Raw genomic sequence first — 18,184 nt, 5'->3', positions numbered from 1 at the left:
TACTAAATGTGTTATTTCTTAAAATATGAAAGTAACTCAGGCATATTAAATACCTAGATCAACCAAGGAAACCGGAAGTTCCTAAGGTATAAAGAGAGACTGCTTTCCCTGTCCAGTTATCAATGCCCCTCACCTAAAAGAAACTACTGCTAAGGATTTAGGGAATGTCTTCCCAAGCCACATATAGATGGAAAATAACATCATAGGTAGTATATTATATAACATGAGTGCATACGTGTTTTAATGTCTTCTTAATTTTACCTATGTAGGATTAATATTATATTTTTCTACCACTTGCTTCTTACACTTAATGCATCCTGGGGGGCTCGGTCGGTTGAGCATCCGACTGTGCTTTCGGCTCAGGTCATGATCCCAGGGTTGTAGGATCGAGCCCCACATCAAGCTCTGCACTAAGCATGGAGCCTGCTTAAGATTCTCTCTCTCTCTCTCTCTCTCTCTCTCTCTCTCTCTCTGTCAAAAATAAATAAACATTAAAAAAAAAGACCTGCTAGCACAGCCCACAGGCCAAATCCAGCCCCACCACCTGTTTTTACAAATACAGTGTTCTTAGAACTCAGCCATGCCTGTTTGTTTGCATAGTATCTATGATTGCTTCTGCAGAGTTGAGTAGTTGAGACAGAACCTAGGCCTGCAAAGACGAAGCTAATTATCATCTGGACCTCCCAGGAAAGGTTTGCCAACCCCTGCTCTAACTCATTTTTATTAATAAGTACTACCTCGTAACTATTCTGTCTTACAGTCTCCCAAGCAATCAATCACTGCCTCTCAAGATTGAGTTGAGGAGACACAAATATAGTTTCAGTGTATGTGCTGCCGAAGCGAGCACAAGACACAAATATAATTAACTCTAATATATGTTACATTAAAATGAGAAGGTGCTGGGGGAGAAGGAAGGATAGACCGACTTTTGCTGGGTTATGGCCTTGGGAGAAAGTGTGGAAGCCCACACAGGCGGGGACATGCAAGATGGCCCTTGGCAAAATTAGGAGAGACTGAACAAACCACCCGGCATACACATACCCTGTGGTAAGGCCACCTGGGCTCAGATCCTGCCCTTGCCATGTATTCTTGGGTGTATGACACTACGCATGTCGCTTAGCTCTCTGCACCTCAGTCTCCTCATCTGTGAAATGGGATATGCCAGGACCTTCTGCGTGTGATTATTTTGAGAATTTCGTGGCGCAGTATATGTTTAGTGGCTGAGCATACAGTACATGCCCAGTAAACAGTAGTTACTATTATTCAAGGGCAGATGGGAACTCCAGGCACAGAAGTGCTAGGGCCAGGCACTGGGGTGTGAGTGTGTGCCCGAAAGGAAGAAGTACTGGGAGGCGATGGTGGGGCTGTGAAGATGCGGCAAAGACAGTGAGTGCCTTACACGCCCAGGGAAGGCGTTTGCACGTTGTCTCGCAGTGGGCAGCCTGTGAGGATGTGGTGGCCTCTTGGAGCTGGGCTTTAGGAAGGCCATCCTGGTGGCTGAGAATAGGATGTTTGAAGAGAGTGGGACTGGGGAAGGGGTGGAGGCAGGAGCTGAGGGAGTGAGCGGTCCAGGTAGGAATGGGGGGCTGTGGCAGGAAGGAGGAAGAGGATGGGGGGGTTGGAGAGACAGAGGTCGTAAGTGCCATCCTCAGGCCCATCGTCTCTCTCTTGTAGCTACATCTGGCAGCACATTGAGATCGGCTATGTCCAGGGCATGTGTGACCTCCTGGCTCCACTGCTGGTCATCCTGGATGACGGTATGTCCCCCCACCACCCCAAGGCCAGGGGTGCACTTTCCTACCCACTGCAGAGGAGGGGTTTAACCTTACTTTGTGACTCCCACTGCAGAGGAGGGGTTTAACCTTACTTTGTGACTCTGGTGAATGCATCAAGGTCCTAGGGAAATAGAAAGGCTTGTTGTTCCATGTTAGTCCACACTTATCACCAGGTGCCCGACACCCAGCCAGGCCTTTGCTAGCCACTGATTGCACAGACATGAAGGGGAGCAAAGAAAAACCCATGCCCAGATGTCTTCACTGGTGAATTCTACCAAACACTTAAAGAAGAATTAATACCAGTTCTCCACAAGCTCTTCCAAGAAAACAATAGGAGGGAATACTTCCCAACTCATTCTATAAGGCCAGTCCTTATATGAAGACCCACTGGTACCTTGATACTAATATCAGACAAAGATATCACAAGAAAAGAAAACTACTGAGTGATGTCCTTGATGAATATAAAGACAAAAACCCTCAGCAAAACACTAGCAAACTGAATCTAGCAAGATCTAGAAGAGACTATATACCATAACCAAATGGGATTTATCCCAGGAAAACAAGACTGGTTCAATGAATGAAAATCAATCAGTATAATTCACCGAATTAATAGAATAAAGGACGAAAATGACACAATCTTCTTAGTTGACAAAGAAATGGCATTTGACCAAATTTGACACCCTTTCATGTTAAAAACTCTCCACAAACTAGGAATCGAAGGAAATTTCCTGAGCACGATAAAAGGCACCCAAGGAAATCCTACAGCTTGTTCATACTCAATGGTGAGAAACTGAATGCTTTCCCCCAAGATCACAGATAAGACACAGATGTCCACTTTTGCCACAAAAGGTTCTAGACAGGACAATTAGGGAAGCAAAAGAAATAAAAGGTAGCCATACTGGAAAGGAAGTAAAACTATCTCTACTTGCAGAAGATCTGATTTTTATAAACAGATAATCCTAAGGTATAAAAAATAATCTTAGAGCTAATAAACAAGTTCAGCAAGGTTGCAAGATACAAGATATGTATACAAAAGTCATTTGTACGTCTATACATTTGCATTGGACAATGCAAAAACAAAATTAGGAAGGCATTTACATTTGTAATACTATCTAAAGGAAGCCCCTTGGGGCGCCTGGGTGGCGCAGTCGGTTAAGCGTCCGACTTCAGCCAGGTCACGATCTCGCGGTCCGTGAGTTCGAGCCCCGCGTCGGGCTCTGGGCTGATGGCTCAGAGCCTGGAGCCTGTTTCCGATTCTGTGTCTCCCTCTCTCTCTGCCCCTCCCCCGTTCATGCTCTGTCTCTCTCTGTCCCAAAAATAAATAAACGTTGAAAAAAAATTTTTAAAAAAATAAATAAAAAAAAAAAAAAAGGAAGACCCTTAGGAATAAATTGAATAGAAGAAGTGGAAGCTTTGCAGGTTCAATTCCAGACTGCTGTAATACAGCAAATATTGCGATAAAGCGAGTCAAATGAAGTTTTTGGTTTCTGAGTGCATGTACAAGTCACGAGTACACTACCCTGTAGTCCATTACCATTATGCCTAGAAAAATAATGTTCATGCCTTAATTTAAAAATCCTTTATTGCTAAAAAATGGTAGCCGTAATCTGAGCTTTCAGCAAGTCATAATCACTGGTTACAGATCATCATAACAAATATAATAATGAAAAAGCTTGAAACGTTGCAAGAATTATCAAAATGTGAAACAGAGACCCAAAGTGAGCAAATACTGTTTGCAAAATGACGCCGATGGACTTTCTCAATGCAGGGTTGCCACAAACCGTCAATTTGTAAAAAATGCAGTATCTGGAAAGTGCAATAAAATAAGGTATGCCTGTATGCCAAAACTGTAGAACATTGTTTAAAAAAAAAATTGAAGATCTAAATAAATGGAAAGACACCTCATGTTGGTGAGTCGGGAGACTTAGTACTGTTAAGATGGCAGAGTGCTTTCCAAATTGATCTGGATTCGGTGTGATCCCTATCAGCATCCCAGTTGCAGTTTTTGCACAAATGGGCAAGCTGACCCTAAAACTCATTTGAAAATGCAAGGGACCAGGAGTAGCAAAACCAGTTTTGAAAAAGGAGCAGATATTAGGGGACACACAGTTCCCAATTTCAAAACCTATTACAAAGTTACAGTAATAGAGTGTGGTAGTCCCACAGGGGTAGACATGCAGATCAGTAGAATAGAACTGGCAGTCCAGAAATAAGCATTTCTGGAGTGCCTGGGTGGCTCAGTCGGTTGAGCACCAACTTTGGCTTAGGTCATGATCTCGTGGCTCGTGAGTTCAAGCCCCTCGTCGGGCTCTGTGCCGACAGCTCGGAGCCCGGAGCCTGCTTCGGATTCTGTGTCTCCCTCTCTCTCTGCCCTTCCCCAACTCACACTCCGTCCCTCTCTCTCATAAAAATAAATAAACATTAAAAAATAGATCATAGACCTAAATATAAGAATGAAAACTACAAAATTATAAGAAAACATAGGCGTACATCTTTGTGACCTTGGGTTTGTGTCCTTGGGTATTAAGCAATGGTTTCTTAGATATGACACCAAAAGAATAAAGCGACAAAATTAAAATTGAATGGGACTTGAACAGAATTTAAAACTGTTGTGCTTCAAAGGGTACCGTCAGGAAAATGAAGAGAGCCTAAAGAATGGAAGAAAATACTTGCAAATCACATACATCATACAGGGGACTTATATCCAAAATATGTAAAGGGGGGCACCCGGGTGGCTCAGTCGGTTAAGCCTGAGTCTCGATTTTGGCTCAAGTCATGCTCTCATTGTCATGAAATGGAGCCCTACGTCGGGCTCCAGGCTGGGTGTGGAGCCTCCCTCTCCCTTTGACCCTCCCCCACTCATGCTATATAAATACATAAATAAATAAATAAATAAATAAATAAATAAATAAATAAATAAATAAATAAAAATATGTAAAGCACTTTTACAATTCAATAATGAAAAGATAAATAACCCAATTAAAAATGAGCAAAAGGTTTGACTAGATATTTCTCAACAGAATGAAAGACGTACATGTAGCCAGTAAGCATATTAAAAGATGCTCAACATCTTTACTCGGTAGGGAAATGCAGATTAGAACCACAATGAGATTCCACTTCACGCCCACTAAATGGCTAGAATGAAAACAATGGAAAATATCAAGTGTTAGTGACAATATGAAGACATTGTCTCTGAGATTTTGAAAGCAGACTGGCAGTTCTGCATAATGTTGAAGGTGGAGTTACTGGAGGACCCAGCAGTTTGGTTCCTAAGTATATCCCCAAGAGAAATGAAAACACAGTGTTCGCACAAACACTCTGTGTGAGCATGTGCACAGCAGCGTTATTCACAATCGCCCCAAAGTGGAAACAACCCAAGTGTTCATCAGTGGATGCATGCATAACCAAAATGTGGTATAGCCCTGCAATGATAAAAAAAAAAGAACGATTTGGCAAAAAAAAAAAAAAAAAAGAACGATTTGACACTTGCTATAGTGCGAAACCTCAAAGAGGCTCTGCTAAGTGAAAAAAGCCAGACACAAGAGGCCACATAGCATATGATTCCATTTATTGGAAATGTCCAGAAGAGGCAAATCTGTAGAGGCAAAATAGACTAATGGTTGACAGGGGCAGGGAGCGGGCGGGGTGGGGGGGTAGATGGGCCATGACTGCTGATGTGTGCAGGTGTCTTTTGGGGGTGATGGAAGTGTTCCCACCTTACAGATGATGGTTGCACAATTCTGTGAACATGCTAAAAACCTGAGCTGTACATTTGAAATGGTGGATGTTATGCGATGTACATCTCAATAAGACTGTTAAATAAATGGGCAGCATAACTCCCTAGTCCTTAGACATGGGTTGTGCACAGTGACTTCTTCCAAAATGTTCAGCATAGAAGGGGGTGCAGGCAGGAGGGAAACTGTGGTGGAGAAACCTAACACTGCATCAGCCAGGTGACCGAAATCATCATTAACAGTCATAAATCATGTGGATGGCAGGTGCCCTTGACATGATGTGTTTAAAATGGCACGTTACCCACGTGGTCTTTCGCTCAATAACCCCAAAAGCCAGTATCATCGTGAGAACAACATCCAACAAATTCCAGTAGAGAAGCATCCCTTAGAATATGTGACAACCACTCTCACAACTGCCAAGGTCATCACAAACAAGGAAAGCCTGAGAAACTTCTATACCCGAAAGGAGCCCCAGGAGAGAGAACACCTGTGTGTAATGTGTTATCCTGGTTGGGTTCTTGGAACAGAAAATAAACAAAATTATGGAGTTTAGTTAATAATGTATCATCAGCGGGTTGTTAATTGTAACAAATGTAGTATACAGAAATTTTCCCTACTCCTTTCTCAGCTTTTCTAGAAGTCTAAAACTGTTCTAAAAAAATCAAGTCTTTTTATTTAAAAAAATTTTTTTAATGTTTATTTATTTTTAAGAGAGAGAGCACGAGCAGGGGAGGGGAAGAGAGAGAGGGAGACACAGAATCCAAAGCAGGCTCCAGGCTCTGAGCTGTCAGCATAGAGCCCGACACAGGGCTCAAACCCATGAACCATGAGATCATGACCTGAGCCGAATTCGGATGCCTAACCAATTGAGCCACCCAGGCACCCGTGAAAAATAGAGTGTTTTTAAAAATGAATGAGGTCTTACTGTGCCTTGGGAAACCTTCCAGTCTAGTGTAACTTTCTCCAGAGTTACCAGGTACTAAGAGGAAAAAAAAGGTATCATTTTCAAGTAAAGTTTTCTAAACGCTGGCTCATAAACAATATGAAACAGGTTTCTTTATTGCAGGACTTCTCAGAGCCTTTACTTTTCAATATATGTAGTCACTCTCTAGCATTTCCCAGAGTTATTGGACTCTTTCTCTGCATAATGCCTGTCAGCGCCTTTCCAGTATTGACAATTGTTGTTTTAATCCAGTGATTCCCAGACTTGAGAATTTCATGAACTGGTAGAATTTTGAAAAAGAAAAAAAAAAGTTTGGGGACCAAGAAAACATCATCAACTTTTTATTAGAGCAAATTAGGGATCTTTAATTATTTTCTTTTATTTTTTTATACATTAAATGTTCATTGAGCTTAAAATCCATAAAACCACCAAACTAAATAATGTAAATGTCCAACAAGAAAAGAAAAGAATAAATTGTGCTCTAGTCATACAATGGAATACCAGTCAGCAATACACATGCATGAACTAATACACTAAAGCATCTAAAAGTATATATACCGGGGCGCCTGGGTGGCTCAGTCAGTTGAGCGTCCGACTTCGGCTCAGGTCGTGATCTCGCGGTCTGTGAGTTCGAGCCCCGCATCAGGTTGTGTGCTGACAGCTCAGAGCCTGGAGCCTGCTTCGGATTCTGTGTCTCCCTCTCTCTCTGCCCCTCCTCTGCTCATGCTCTCTCTCTCTCTCTCTCTCTCTCTCTCTCTCTCTCTCTCTCGCTCTCTGTTAAAAATAAATAAACATTAAAAAAAATTTTTTTAAGTATATATACTGAGTGGAAGACGCTACAGATAAGAAATACATACTTGATTATTCCCTTCATAAAGTTCTAGAAGAAGGAATAGGATGCTGACATACAGAGTTGAAGGAAAGAGATCGCAGATGGTACCAATTGGCAACTAGGGATCTTTTAGAAAAAGAGCATCTGGTATCACCATTATTTCCTAAAAGAAAGGCTATTTCAACCCCTCCAAGGAGGGAAGTATGTATTTAGATTGCAGAACATCCCCTGAAGTGCAATACGCTAACACTCCATCGTCTCTATGTTTGTCCTTCGGCTGTGGGTTTCAAGAACCAGCTTGGAGCCTTCGACCTTGGGATCACCTTGGGAGCTTGGGGTTCCTTGGGCAGTGGCAGCATTGGCCGTTTCTGCTGTGCTCTTTCCCCAGAGGCCCTGGCCTTCAGCTGCTTCACGGAGCTCATGAAGAGGATGAACCAGAACTTTCCCCATGGGGGCGCCATGGACACGCACTTTGCCAACATGAGGTCACTGATCCAGGTTTGACCCAGTCCCGTTCAACAGTATAACTTATTCCAGCTCAGCCTGATGGACCCCAAATCAACTTCAGAGCCACACTTTGTGTAATGCAGCACAAGCCAGTTCATTCCATTTTGTTCATCCCATCGTTCATTCATGGACATTTGGGTGGTTTCCACTTTTTGGCTCTCGTGGATTGTGCTGCTGGGAAGATTCGCTTACAGGTTTTTATGTGGACATGTTTTCATTTCTCTTGGTGATACACTCAGGAGTGAGGTGACAGCTGCACCGTGTTCCGTTCCCACCGGCCACGTGCCGGAGTCCCAGCTTCTCTCCTTCCTCACTGACACTTGGTTGTCCATCATTCTGGTTCTTGCCATCCTAGCGCGTGTGCAGTGGTGTCTCATTACGGTTTAGATTCGCATTTTCCTGACTCATCCCACTGAGCATCTGTCATGTGCTTTGTGGATCTTTACTTGCAGGTCTTTAGAGAAGTCACTGGGGTTGACTTGAGCTGGGTTGATTTTCACTTCAAATCTTCTGCCTGTTTTTTAGCTCCACCTGGTTGTAGGGGCTGTAGTGGGGTCCGGGATGAGGATGTGCCCTCATTCTGTCCCCTTGGGTCCAGCCCTTGCCGGGAGGCTGACGCCAACCTTTTCTCCCGCTGGCAGATTCTGGACTCCGAGCTCTTTGAGTTGATGCATCAGAACGGGGACTACACTCACTTCTACTTCTGCTACCGCTGGTTCCTGCTGGATTTCAAGCGAGGTATGGACTTCAAACTGGGGTCTTGTTCCCAGAGGCTTGGCAGCAGACCCTCAGGGAACAGGTACCGAGGAGGCGAGGGCGGGGGTGTTGCAGCAGAGCCAGAGGAAGAGAGTAACACCCAGTGACCGCGCTGTGACTCTTGGCTCGCCTGCCTTATTTCTCAGTGACACCGCGCAGTAGGTGTTGTTACTGGAGCAGGATTCTCGCACAGAGAGTCGTGACACCCAGGCTTTTCTTTCCAGGAAGCAGCTTTATTCCCGCCGGCACCGCTCAGTTGGGTTCGTACCCGAAGAACCGAGCCTCGAACGCCATGTGGCGTAGTTTTTTTTATATATGTTTCACCTCTGTGTCTCCCATACGTGGGAACACACAAACATGCGGTCAGATTAAGGGGTCTCATGTCACAAGGTCGTGAGGGATGTTGTCATGTACGCACATTAGCCAGGTTGCCTTGAGGTTTTTTGTCCTTCCTTAGGGAGGGGACCCCGCCACATTACAGTCCCCATTTTACAGATGGGGAAGCCAAGGCTGAAAATCGAATTCAGAGATAGGACCGGTAGAGCCAGGATCTTAGGCCGCCTCTGTCTAGCCCCCAAGCCCAGTTAGTTCCCTTCCATTCTATTCTGCCGCCTTTCAGAGACAAGGTGCCCGAAGCTCATGCAGCATGGTGCACATGTGACTTGGAAATGACGTGGGGCACAGCACACTGCTATTGTGCAGAGTCGGAGTGATGCTCATAAGAGTATCTACCCTGCGGGAAGGCGTTTTTAACGCGCCGGGCAGTGTGTGCTGAGCCATTTGTATGTATTATCTTTGCAAGCCTCACCCCACGTACAGAGGAGGAGAGAGCGAGGCTCTTGGTAGAGCCTTGGGCTAGCCCAAGGTCACCTTGCCAGCAAGTGGCGGGGCTGGATTCAGACTGAGTTTAGTGGACATAGGAAGCCTTGCTCTCAACCATTGCTCTCTCCAGTTTCTTGACTAGCCCCAGAGGCAACAGCCAGCTCCGCATTTGTACAGGAGTAAGAGAATACCCCCCTGGGTGCTAAGGAGATACAAGGTGCAGGGAGAAAAAGGGGATGCTAGTCAAAGGGCAGGGACAGGTCGGTGTAAATCAGACCCGATTATGCCGGGTTCCTCCCCTTCCAGAAGCTGGAAACTTACATCCCCCCTAGTCTGCATAACCTCCTCTACAGATGGGGAAAACGGAGGCTTCCAATGGTCAAATGACAGAGTCTGGGTCTCCTACCTCCTGACCTGAGTTCTGCCTGCTCTCTGCGGTGCTAGGACAGAAGTGAAGGAAGGACACAGCTGGCCTGGGATTTTCCCAGAGGGAGGGCAGCACCGTGAGCTCTGTGGCTGACCCTCTCCCCACGCATGTGCGTACTGGTGTCTCACGCAGAACTTGTCTACGATGACGTCTTCTCTGTCTGGGAGACCATCTGGGCAGCCAAGCACGTCTCGTCCGCCCACTACGTCCTGTTCATCGCGCTGGCTCTGGTGGAGGTCTACCGTGACATCATCTTGGAGAACAATATGGATTTCACAGACATCATCAAATTCTTTAACGGTACCCACATGACTACGGTGTCATCTGAGGGGTGCGGGCTTCTGACAGGCCCCTTCGTGGGGTCTCGGAGGGGATATAGGGGGTTCCACCCACTTCTTATGTCTATTTCCAAATGGAGGGGTTGACATCTTGTAACACTGAGAATGCATTTTTCTCAAGAATCTAGCAGAAGGAGCATGAATGTTGAAATGAGGCTCAGGGGCAAACCCTGGCTCTCCCACCAGCCAGCTATGCCCACAGATAAGCCGTTTCCCATCTGCTTCTTCATCTGTAAAATGGAATAAGAGCGTCTGCTTCGGAGGGTTGATATGTACAAAAGCAGGCATGGGAAGGCATTTGAAGTGGCATGAGAAGGGCACAGTCATTGAAACCAGACAGATAATGGATTCTGATCCCAGCCACTCGGGTGCTGTGTGACTTTGGGCCACTGACTTTATGTCTCTGGGCTTCAGATTCCTTGAGGTAGAATGCTACTAACACCTCCCTCACAGAGATGTTCGGACAATTAAATGAGACAACATGGATAAAGCCTATCACATGATACCTAGCTCATATGAGGGGCCCCATAGCTGGAAGCTATTGCTACTGTTATCACTATTTAAAATTTTTTTAAGAATAAGGGGTGCCTGGGTGGCTTAGTCAGTTAAGTATTTGACTTCAGCTCAGGTCATGATCTTGGGGTCCGTGAGTTTGAGCCCCACATCAGGCTCTGTGCTGACAGCTTGGAGCCTGCTTCAGATTCTGAGTCTTCCTCTCTCTCTGCCCTTTCCCCGCTTGGTCTCGGTCTCTCTCTCTCTCTCTCTCTCTCTCTCTCTCTCTCTCTGTCTCTCAAAACCAAACATTAAAAAATATTTTTTAATGTTTTAAGACAAAAAAAATTTTTTTTAAAGAGGGAGGGCGCCTGGCTGGCTCAGTCGGTAGAGCATGAGACTCTTGATCTCAGGGTCATGAGTCCCAGCCCCACATTGGACGTGGAGGCTTCTTAAAGATGAAAAAAATTTTTAATTTTTTAAAACCTAAAGCAAAAGAAGGAAGAAAAAAAAGCCACCTTTGACCTTACCCCAGAAACATGATTTTTCTTTAGTAAGCTTTTTATTTTGGAATAACTGTAGATTTACAGAGAAGTTGCAGATATAGTACAAAGAATTCCTGCCCTCCTTCACTCAGCCACCCCTTGGGTCTCTGCGTTGCCCAGTCCTAGAACTTTTCTCATGACTAAGAAATTAACATCGGTACATTATTATTAACGAAACTACAGACTTTGATTTCACCTGATGCCCTTTTTCTGCTCCAACATTTTCCAACCCAAGAAACCACATGGCATTTAGTGGGTTCAATAGAAAACCTTTTTTTCCCCTCTCATCTTTTCCAGTCATGTATTTGTTACCATCACAGAATCCAATTGTATCCCATTTTTTCCACTTAATACTTTAAATTTTTAAATTTTTTTAATGTTTACTTATTTTTGAGAGAGAGAGAGAGAGACAGAGCTCAAGAGGGGAAGGGCCGGAGAGAGAGGGAGACAGAATCAGAAGCAGGTTCCAGGCTCCAAGCTGTTAGCACAGAGCCCGACGCGGGGCTCGAATTCACGAACCACGAGATCATGACCTGAGCAGAAGTTGGACACTTAACCGACTGAGCCACCCAGGGCCCCTCATTTAATACTTTAACAAGTGTCTTCCATTTAATCATTTTTTAAGGCTGTCGAGTGTACCTATAGCCACTGTCTGCAGCATAAGGAACCGTCCCTATTGTTGGGTACCTAGATTGTTTTCAGTTTGAGGGTGTGATTGAGAAAACAAAGTGCCCTTTATGCCTCTATAAAATTTTCACAGCACCCCAGGCCAAAAGTTCCATTTAGCAAGTAGTTAGATCCAAACCACTTGATAACTATTTATATCCCAACAACTTAGCAGCTGTTTGCAAAAATGATACCTGTTGGTCCAAAGAAAATAATATCTTTATGTCATTCTCTTTTTTTGTAAGTTTATTTACTTATTTTTGAGGGAGACAGAGACACCACGAGTGTGAGAGGGGCAGGGAGAGAGGGAGATTCCAAAGCAGGCTCCGTGCAGTCAGCACAGAGCCAGACACAGGTCTCAAACTCACGAAACTGATTTCATGACCTGAGCCGAAAGAAACCAAGAGTCAGATGCTCAACCGACTGAGCCACCCAGGCGCCTCTTTATGTCATTCTTAAATAAGCACAACAATTAATGGGATATGTGCACCTGTTCGGCATTGCACAGCTTCTCAAACACTGGAACCAGATTAGACACCCTCACCTTCATGTATTTCCTGTCTCACAGTGATTTTCTCATGGTTTTTGCTTTTTCTCAAACTTGCTTAACTGCTTACAGAAAACCTAGCGTTACAAAGATATGAAGTCATAGATAGGCATGTAGGCCAGTGTGTGACCTCCCTGATGCTACCAGTTTATGTGGTGTTGAACAGATACGGAATATCATTATGTTTTCCTCACAACGTACAGAAGTGACACCCTGGGGTACCTTGGTAGCCAGTTTGGGAACCATGGTCTTAAGGCCCTTTTTTTTTTTCATCCAGTAAATGATTTTTTTTTAAGTTTTATTTGCTTATTTTGAGAGAGAAAGAGAGAGAGAGAGTGTGTGTGTGTGTGTGTGTGTATGTGTGCACACAGGGACGGGTAGAGAAAGGAAGAGAGAGAAAAGCCCAAGCAGGGTCCTCACTGTGAGCACAGAGCCTGATGCAGGGCTTGAACTCATGAACTGTGAGATCATGATCTGAACCAAAACCAAGAGTTGGATGCTCAACTGACTGAGCCACCCAGGCGCCCCAATCCAATAAATGATTTCTTTATGATAAACGTCTAGGTTTAGGATTATTCCGCTTTCAAGATCCGATCATTTTATGTGGCTCGCTATTTATTTATTTATTTATTTATTTATTTAGTTAGTTAGTATTGGCTACATTTTTATTTAGCATTTAGTATACAATATATAATATTTAATATAGTATAAGTATAGTATTGTCAAAGTCACTAGGCATTTCCACTTTTATATATATGTGTGTGTGTATATATATAATTTATTGTCAAACTGGTTTCCATAAAACACCTAGTGCTCATCACAACAGGTGCCCTCTTCAATGCCCATCACCCACCCTCCCCTCTCCCACACCCCCCATCAACCCTCAGTTTGTTCTCAGTATTTAAGTTTCTTATGGTTTACCTCCCTCTCTCTGTGTAACTTTTTTTCCCCCTTCTCCTTCCCCCTGGTCTTCTGTTAAGTTTCTCAGGATCCGCATATAAGTGAAAACATACGGTATCTGTCTTTCTCTCTATGACTTATTTCACTCAGAATAACCCTCTCCAGTTCCATCCACGTTGCTACAAATGGCCAGATTTCATTCTTTCTCATTGCCAAGTAGTATTCCATTGTATATATAAATCCATTTGTCAGTTGATGGACATTTAGGCTCTTCCCATAATTTGGATGTTGTTGAGAGTGCTGCTATAAACATTGGGGTGCAAGTGCCCCTATGCATCAGCACTCCTGTATCCCTTGGGTAAATTCCTAGCAGTGCTATTGCTGGGTCATAGGGTAATTCTATTTTTAATTTTTTGAGGAACCTCCACACTGTTTTGCAGAGCGGCTGTACCAGTTTGCATTCCCACCAACAGTGCAAGAGGATTCCCATTTCCCCACATCCTTGCCAGCATCTGTAGTCTCCTGATTTGTTCATTTTAGCCACTCTGATTGGCATGAAGTGGTATCTCAGTGTGGTTTGATTTGTATTTCCCTGATGAGGAGCGACATTGAGCATCTTTTCATGTGCCTGTTAGCCATCTGGATGTCTTCTTTAGAAAAGTGTCTATTCATGTCTTCTGCCCATTTTCTTCATGGGATTATTTGTTTTTCAGGTGTGGAGTTTGGTGAGTTCTTTATAGATTTTGGATACTAGCCCTTTAGCTGATATGTCACTTGCAAATATCTTTTCCCATTCCATCGGTTGCCTTTTAGTTTTGTTGATTGCTTCCTTTACAGTGCAGAAGCTTTTTATCTTGATGAGGTCCCAGTAGTTCATTTTTGCTTTTAATTCCCTTGCCTTTGGAGATGTGTCAAGTGCGAAATTGCTGCGGCTGAGGTCAAAGAGGTTGTTGCCTGCTTTCTTCTCTAGGGTTTTGATGGTTTCCTGTCTCACAGTCAGGTCCTTCATCCATGTTGAGTTTATTTTTGTGAACGGTGTAAGACAGTTCTCTAGTTTCATTCTTCTGCACGTTGCTGTCCAGTTCTCCCAGCACCATTTGTTAAAGAGACTGTCTTTTTTCCATTGGATATTCTTTCCTGCTTTGTCAAAGATGAGTTGGCCATACATTTGTGGGTCCAGTTCTGGAGTCTCTGTTCTATTCCATTGGTCTATGTGTCTGTTTTCGTGCCAATACCATACTGTCTTGATGATTACAGCTTTGTAGTAGAGGCTAAAGTCTGGGATTGTGATGGCCTCCCACTTTGGTCTTCTTCTTCAATATTACTTTAGGGGTGTCTGGGTGGTTCAGTCAGTTAAGCATCCGACTTCGGCTCACGTCATGATCTCACGGTTCATGGGTTCGAGCCCCACATTGGGCTCTGTGCTACCAGCTTGGAGCCTGGATCCTGCTTTGGATTCTGTGTCTCCCTCTCTCTCTGCCCCTCCCCTGCTCATACTCTTTCTCTCTCTCAAAAATGAATAATAAAGACTAAAAAAAAATTTTTTTTAAATATTACTTTGGCTATTTGGGGTCTTTCGTGGTTCCATACAAATTTTAGGATTGCTTGTTCTAGCTTCGAGAAGAATGCTGGTGCAATTTTGATTGGGATTGCATTGAATGTGTAGATTGCTTTGGGTAGTATTGACATTTTAACAATATTTATTCTTCCAACCCATGAGCACGGAATGTTTTTCCATTTCTTTGTATCTTCTTCAGTTTCCCTCATAAGCTTTCTATAGTTTCAGCATACAGATCTTCGACATCTTTGGTTAGGTTTATTCCTAGGTATTTATGTGGCACTTAATAAAATTTTTTTTTGCTCCCCCCTCTCCTGTTGCTTTCTTCTTTTGCATCTTTTAACACCTGCAATGTGCCCAGCATGGTTTTCTCAAAAGGTTCCCAGTCATCGTGTTTACACGAGGCAAGGCGAGTGGGAAGATGTAACTCTTTTCAAGCACTGTGAGCCAACATCATGTCGTTTGATCTCACGGCAGCCTTGTGAAGTAGATGCTGTTGCAATCCCCATTTTACAGATGAGGAAACTAAGGCCCAGAGATGCAGACCTTCTCCAAAGTGTCTGCTTCTGGAACTCCTCTGGAGATGATGCCAGATGAGGAGGAGGAGGAGGATGCCCCAGGGACACCCCCCCCTCCCTTCTAGAAGCTGCAAGTGACCTAAGGATGGACACAGAAGGAGGCTCATGAGATTTTTGCCTTCTGCTCTTTCAGAAATGGCTGAGCGGCACAACACCAAACACGTCCTGAAGCTGGCCCGGGACCTCGTGTACAAGGTGCAGACTCTGATTGAGAACAAGTGAGGGCCACCTCACCCCGGCCCTGTCAGCCGTGCTGCCACCCACCTGTCCAGCCCGCTTTTCCTCCCGGCTGCCCCGGGAGCGAGGTCCTGGTGTCTGTTCGTGAGCATGGACTTCTGTGCAGAGAGAAACTGCCCCAACTTTGGCCGCCAGGCAGGTGGGATCGAGGGTTTGCCCCTTGAGTTCAGCCTTACGTTTTCCTGTTTGACCAAAGATTGTCCAAGTCTGGGATTTCTCCCTTGTGGGAGTTGGGGTACGTCAGTGGATGGAGGGAACAGTTTCGTTTGTGGTCTCCAGAATGGTTGCCTCTCTCTTATTCTGTCCCAACCCCTCCAAACTGTTCCGTCAGGGGAGACTTGGAGAAGGAGTTTTTCTTGGGGAACTAGTGTAGGAGAGGTCTGTGGGGCTACCTCTATACTCTGAAAGGGGCCTCTGGAGATGTTCCAGAACATGGCCGGCAGGCAGGCCTGGAGCAGAGTTTCTGCACCTCCCTCGGCGCTGTTGACAGGGTGCTGGGTGAACCGTCTTCTGAGAGGGGTCGTCCTGTGCACTGTTGGAAGGTAAGCAGCATCGCTGGCCTCTGCCTGCAAGATGCCAGTAGCGCCCCCTCCCCAACCCAGCTGTGACAACCCGAAGGGTTTGCAGATTTTGCCACATGTGCCCACTTGAGAACCAGTGGCGTAGAGGAGGGGCTGCAAGTGTATCTCCTTCCCCCCCTTTTGTTTAACCACCTGCTCCTGAGGCTTTCTCCCACTTAGAAAAGGCACACAGGAGTCCACATCTCTCTCGGGACCTGGATTCTGTTTGTTGTGGTCTCTCATTTTTTTTCTCCTCCACCTGACCCCAGGAGAGACTTCTTTCCTTCTTTTCAAGAAAGCATCTGCCTGAGAGGCTCCCCGGAGAGGGAGGGAAGGGCAGAAGGGCAGAACAGTGAGAAGTGTGGTAGGTGTGAGTTAGCCCAAGGTCCCGCCCAAAGCCCTCCAGGCAGAGTGGAGTCCACATCCGTTTCTTCACCTCCTAGGGAAGATCTCGCCTCTCCTTCTGCACTTTGGGTCTGATGCTCCAGAAGTTTGGAAGGTGTGTGTGAGTGGCCGCCACTTCAAGGGAGGTGGGGGAAGCTGGCTTTTCCCTAGGTGCCTTTGATCACTCAGGACAAAGGAAGAACAGGAAGGCAGAGGTCCGCCAGAGTAGACTGTGATGGGTGTTTTCCTTGGAAAATATGCTGATGAACTGGCCCCCGGAACATGGATGGCTAAGTCTGGAAGTGGTCCCCTCCGCGTCTTCACACAAAGGGTCGCCAGTCACAAACAGACCCCGAGTTAGCTGGTTCACCCTGCCTACCTGTCCTTTGATAGAGCAGTCCTGCCAGCTCTTTTCTGAGAACACACATGGGAGAAACAGAGTCAGGTTGGAAGGCTCCTCCCCAGAATGGAAGGTAGGATTTTGGAGAGGGGAGGAGACTCATAAGCACAAGGAAGCATTCACAGAGAGGGTACATTAGTCCTCTGTCCTGAGCAAACCAGGAGGGGGAGGAACCCCTACTCTGCGTGCTTGTGAAGGCTCGCCCCTGGGCCCCAGTGCCTTCAACTGCATCCCAACCCCCCAGTCTCCCACATGGGGCCTCCTGAGCAGGACGGACGAGACCTAAGTGTCCCTTGCCTCTGAAGAATGTTCTCTGTGAAAATTGCACCTCCTGGCTCTGGTCCCCACCTTCCCAAGACGAGGAAAACACGTCCAGATCAAAGTTTTCCTAGCCACTCAACTCTTCGTTACAGAGGACATTATTTTAGCAAGACCCAGGTCCCAGACCTTCCGATTCTGATTTATTTTTCTCGACAGACTAGTCCCAAAGTATAGCACACAATCTCTTCTCCGCCTTCTCTCGTGGTGTTCCAGAGAAGTGTCCGTGGTTGTGATTTGGAACAACTCCTGTTTGTTCAGCTTACGGTGTTTATTTTGGTCTCCGTACATCGTGCGTCCTTGTGTCCGGGAATCGAGTGCGTGGGAGTCATTCTGTCCGTGGAGTGCCCTCCTCCTTCTCTCAGTGTTGCCAACATATCTTGTAACTGTTTACTGAAGAGTTGTGTCTATATAGAGAGAAAATATATATAAACAGAGAAATGTGTGACTATGGGTTATTTTTTCATTTCTGTGTTTCGGGAATTTTTTTAATGCGTAGGGAAGAAAGGTTTGCTTTTGGAGACTGTGTCCTCCCAACCGCACCCCAGTGGCCCATACCCAGATGGGGACAGAGCCTCATGATAGCTGCCTGGTCTTGCCCCAGGAGGTGCAAGGCAGGTGAAGCACTTCTCACCCCCTTGTATCAGTTAGCTGTCACCATGAATAATGCCACGTAACAAACCACCCCAACACTTAGTGGCCTCACACTGCCATTTATTTATTAGCTCTCAATTCTGTGGGTTGACATTATGGGCCGCATTCATCTGAGAGGTTCTTCTGGTCTGAGATGGACTTCTTCATGTGTTTGTGGTCAGCCAAAGGCCAGTGAGGCAATTCTGCCTCCGACAGTTGGCTTGACTGTTGG

At 45.3% G+C, this 18,184-nt stretch overlaps 1 protein-coding gene across 3 annotated transcripts in view; it reads left to right on the top strand.

The window, feature by feature from the left end:
* Positions 1 to 17,764, top strand: part of LOC123381191 (small G protein signaling modulator 1) — a 38,471-nt gene extending 20,707 nt beyond the window's left edge. For all 3 annotated transcript variants that reach the window (XM_045041635.1, XM_045041634.1, XM_045041633.1), the window contains 5 exons: positions 1,675 to 1,757; positions 7,673 to 7,782; positions 8,433 to 8,529; positions 9,929 to 10,096; positions 15,554 to 17,764. In XM_045041635.1, coding sequence (XP_044897570.1) covers positions 1,675 to 1,757; positions 7,673 to 7,782; positions 8,433 to 8,529; positions 9,929 to 10,096; positions 15,554 to 15,642 — 547 coding nt within the window. In that variant the 3' untranslated portion in view covers positions 15,643 to 17,764. The remainder of the gene's footprint in view (positions 1 to 1,674; positions 1,758 to 7,672; positions 7,783 to 8,432; positions 8,530 to 9,928; positions 10,097 to 15,553) is intronic.
* Positions 17,765 to 18,184: the final 420 nt, after the last annotated feature.

The sequence above is a fragment of the Felis catus genome, chromosome D3, assembly GCF_018350175.1.
Source record: "Felis catus isolate Fca126 chromosome D3, F.catus_Fca126_mat1.0, whole genome shotgun sequence".
NCBI lineage: Eukaryota > Metazoa > Chordata > Mammalia > Carnivora > Felidae > Felis > Felis catus.
This window is presented reverse-complemented; position numbering and strand designations above follow the sequence as displayed.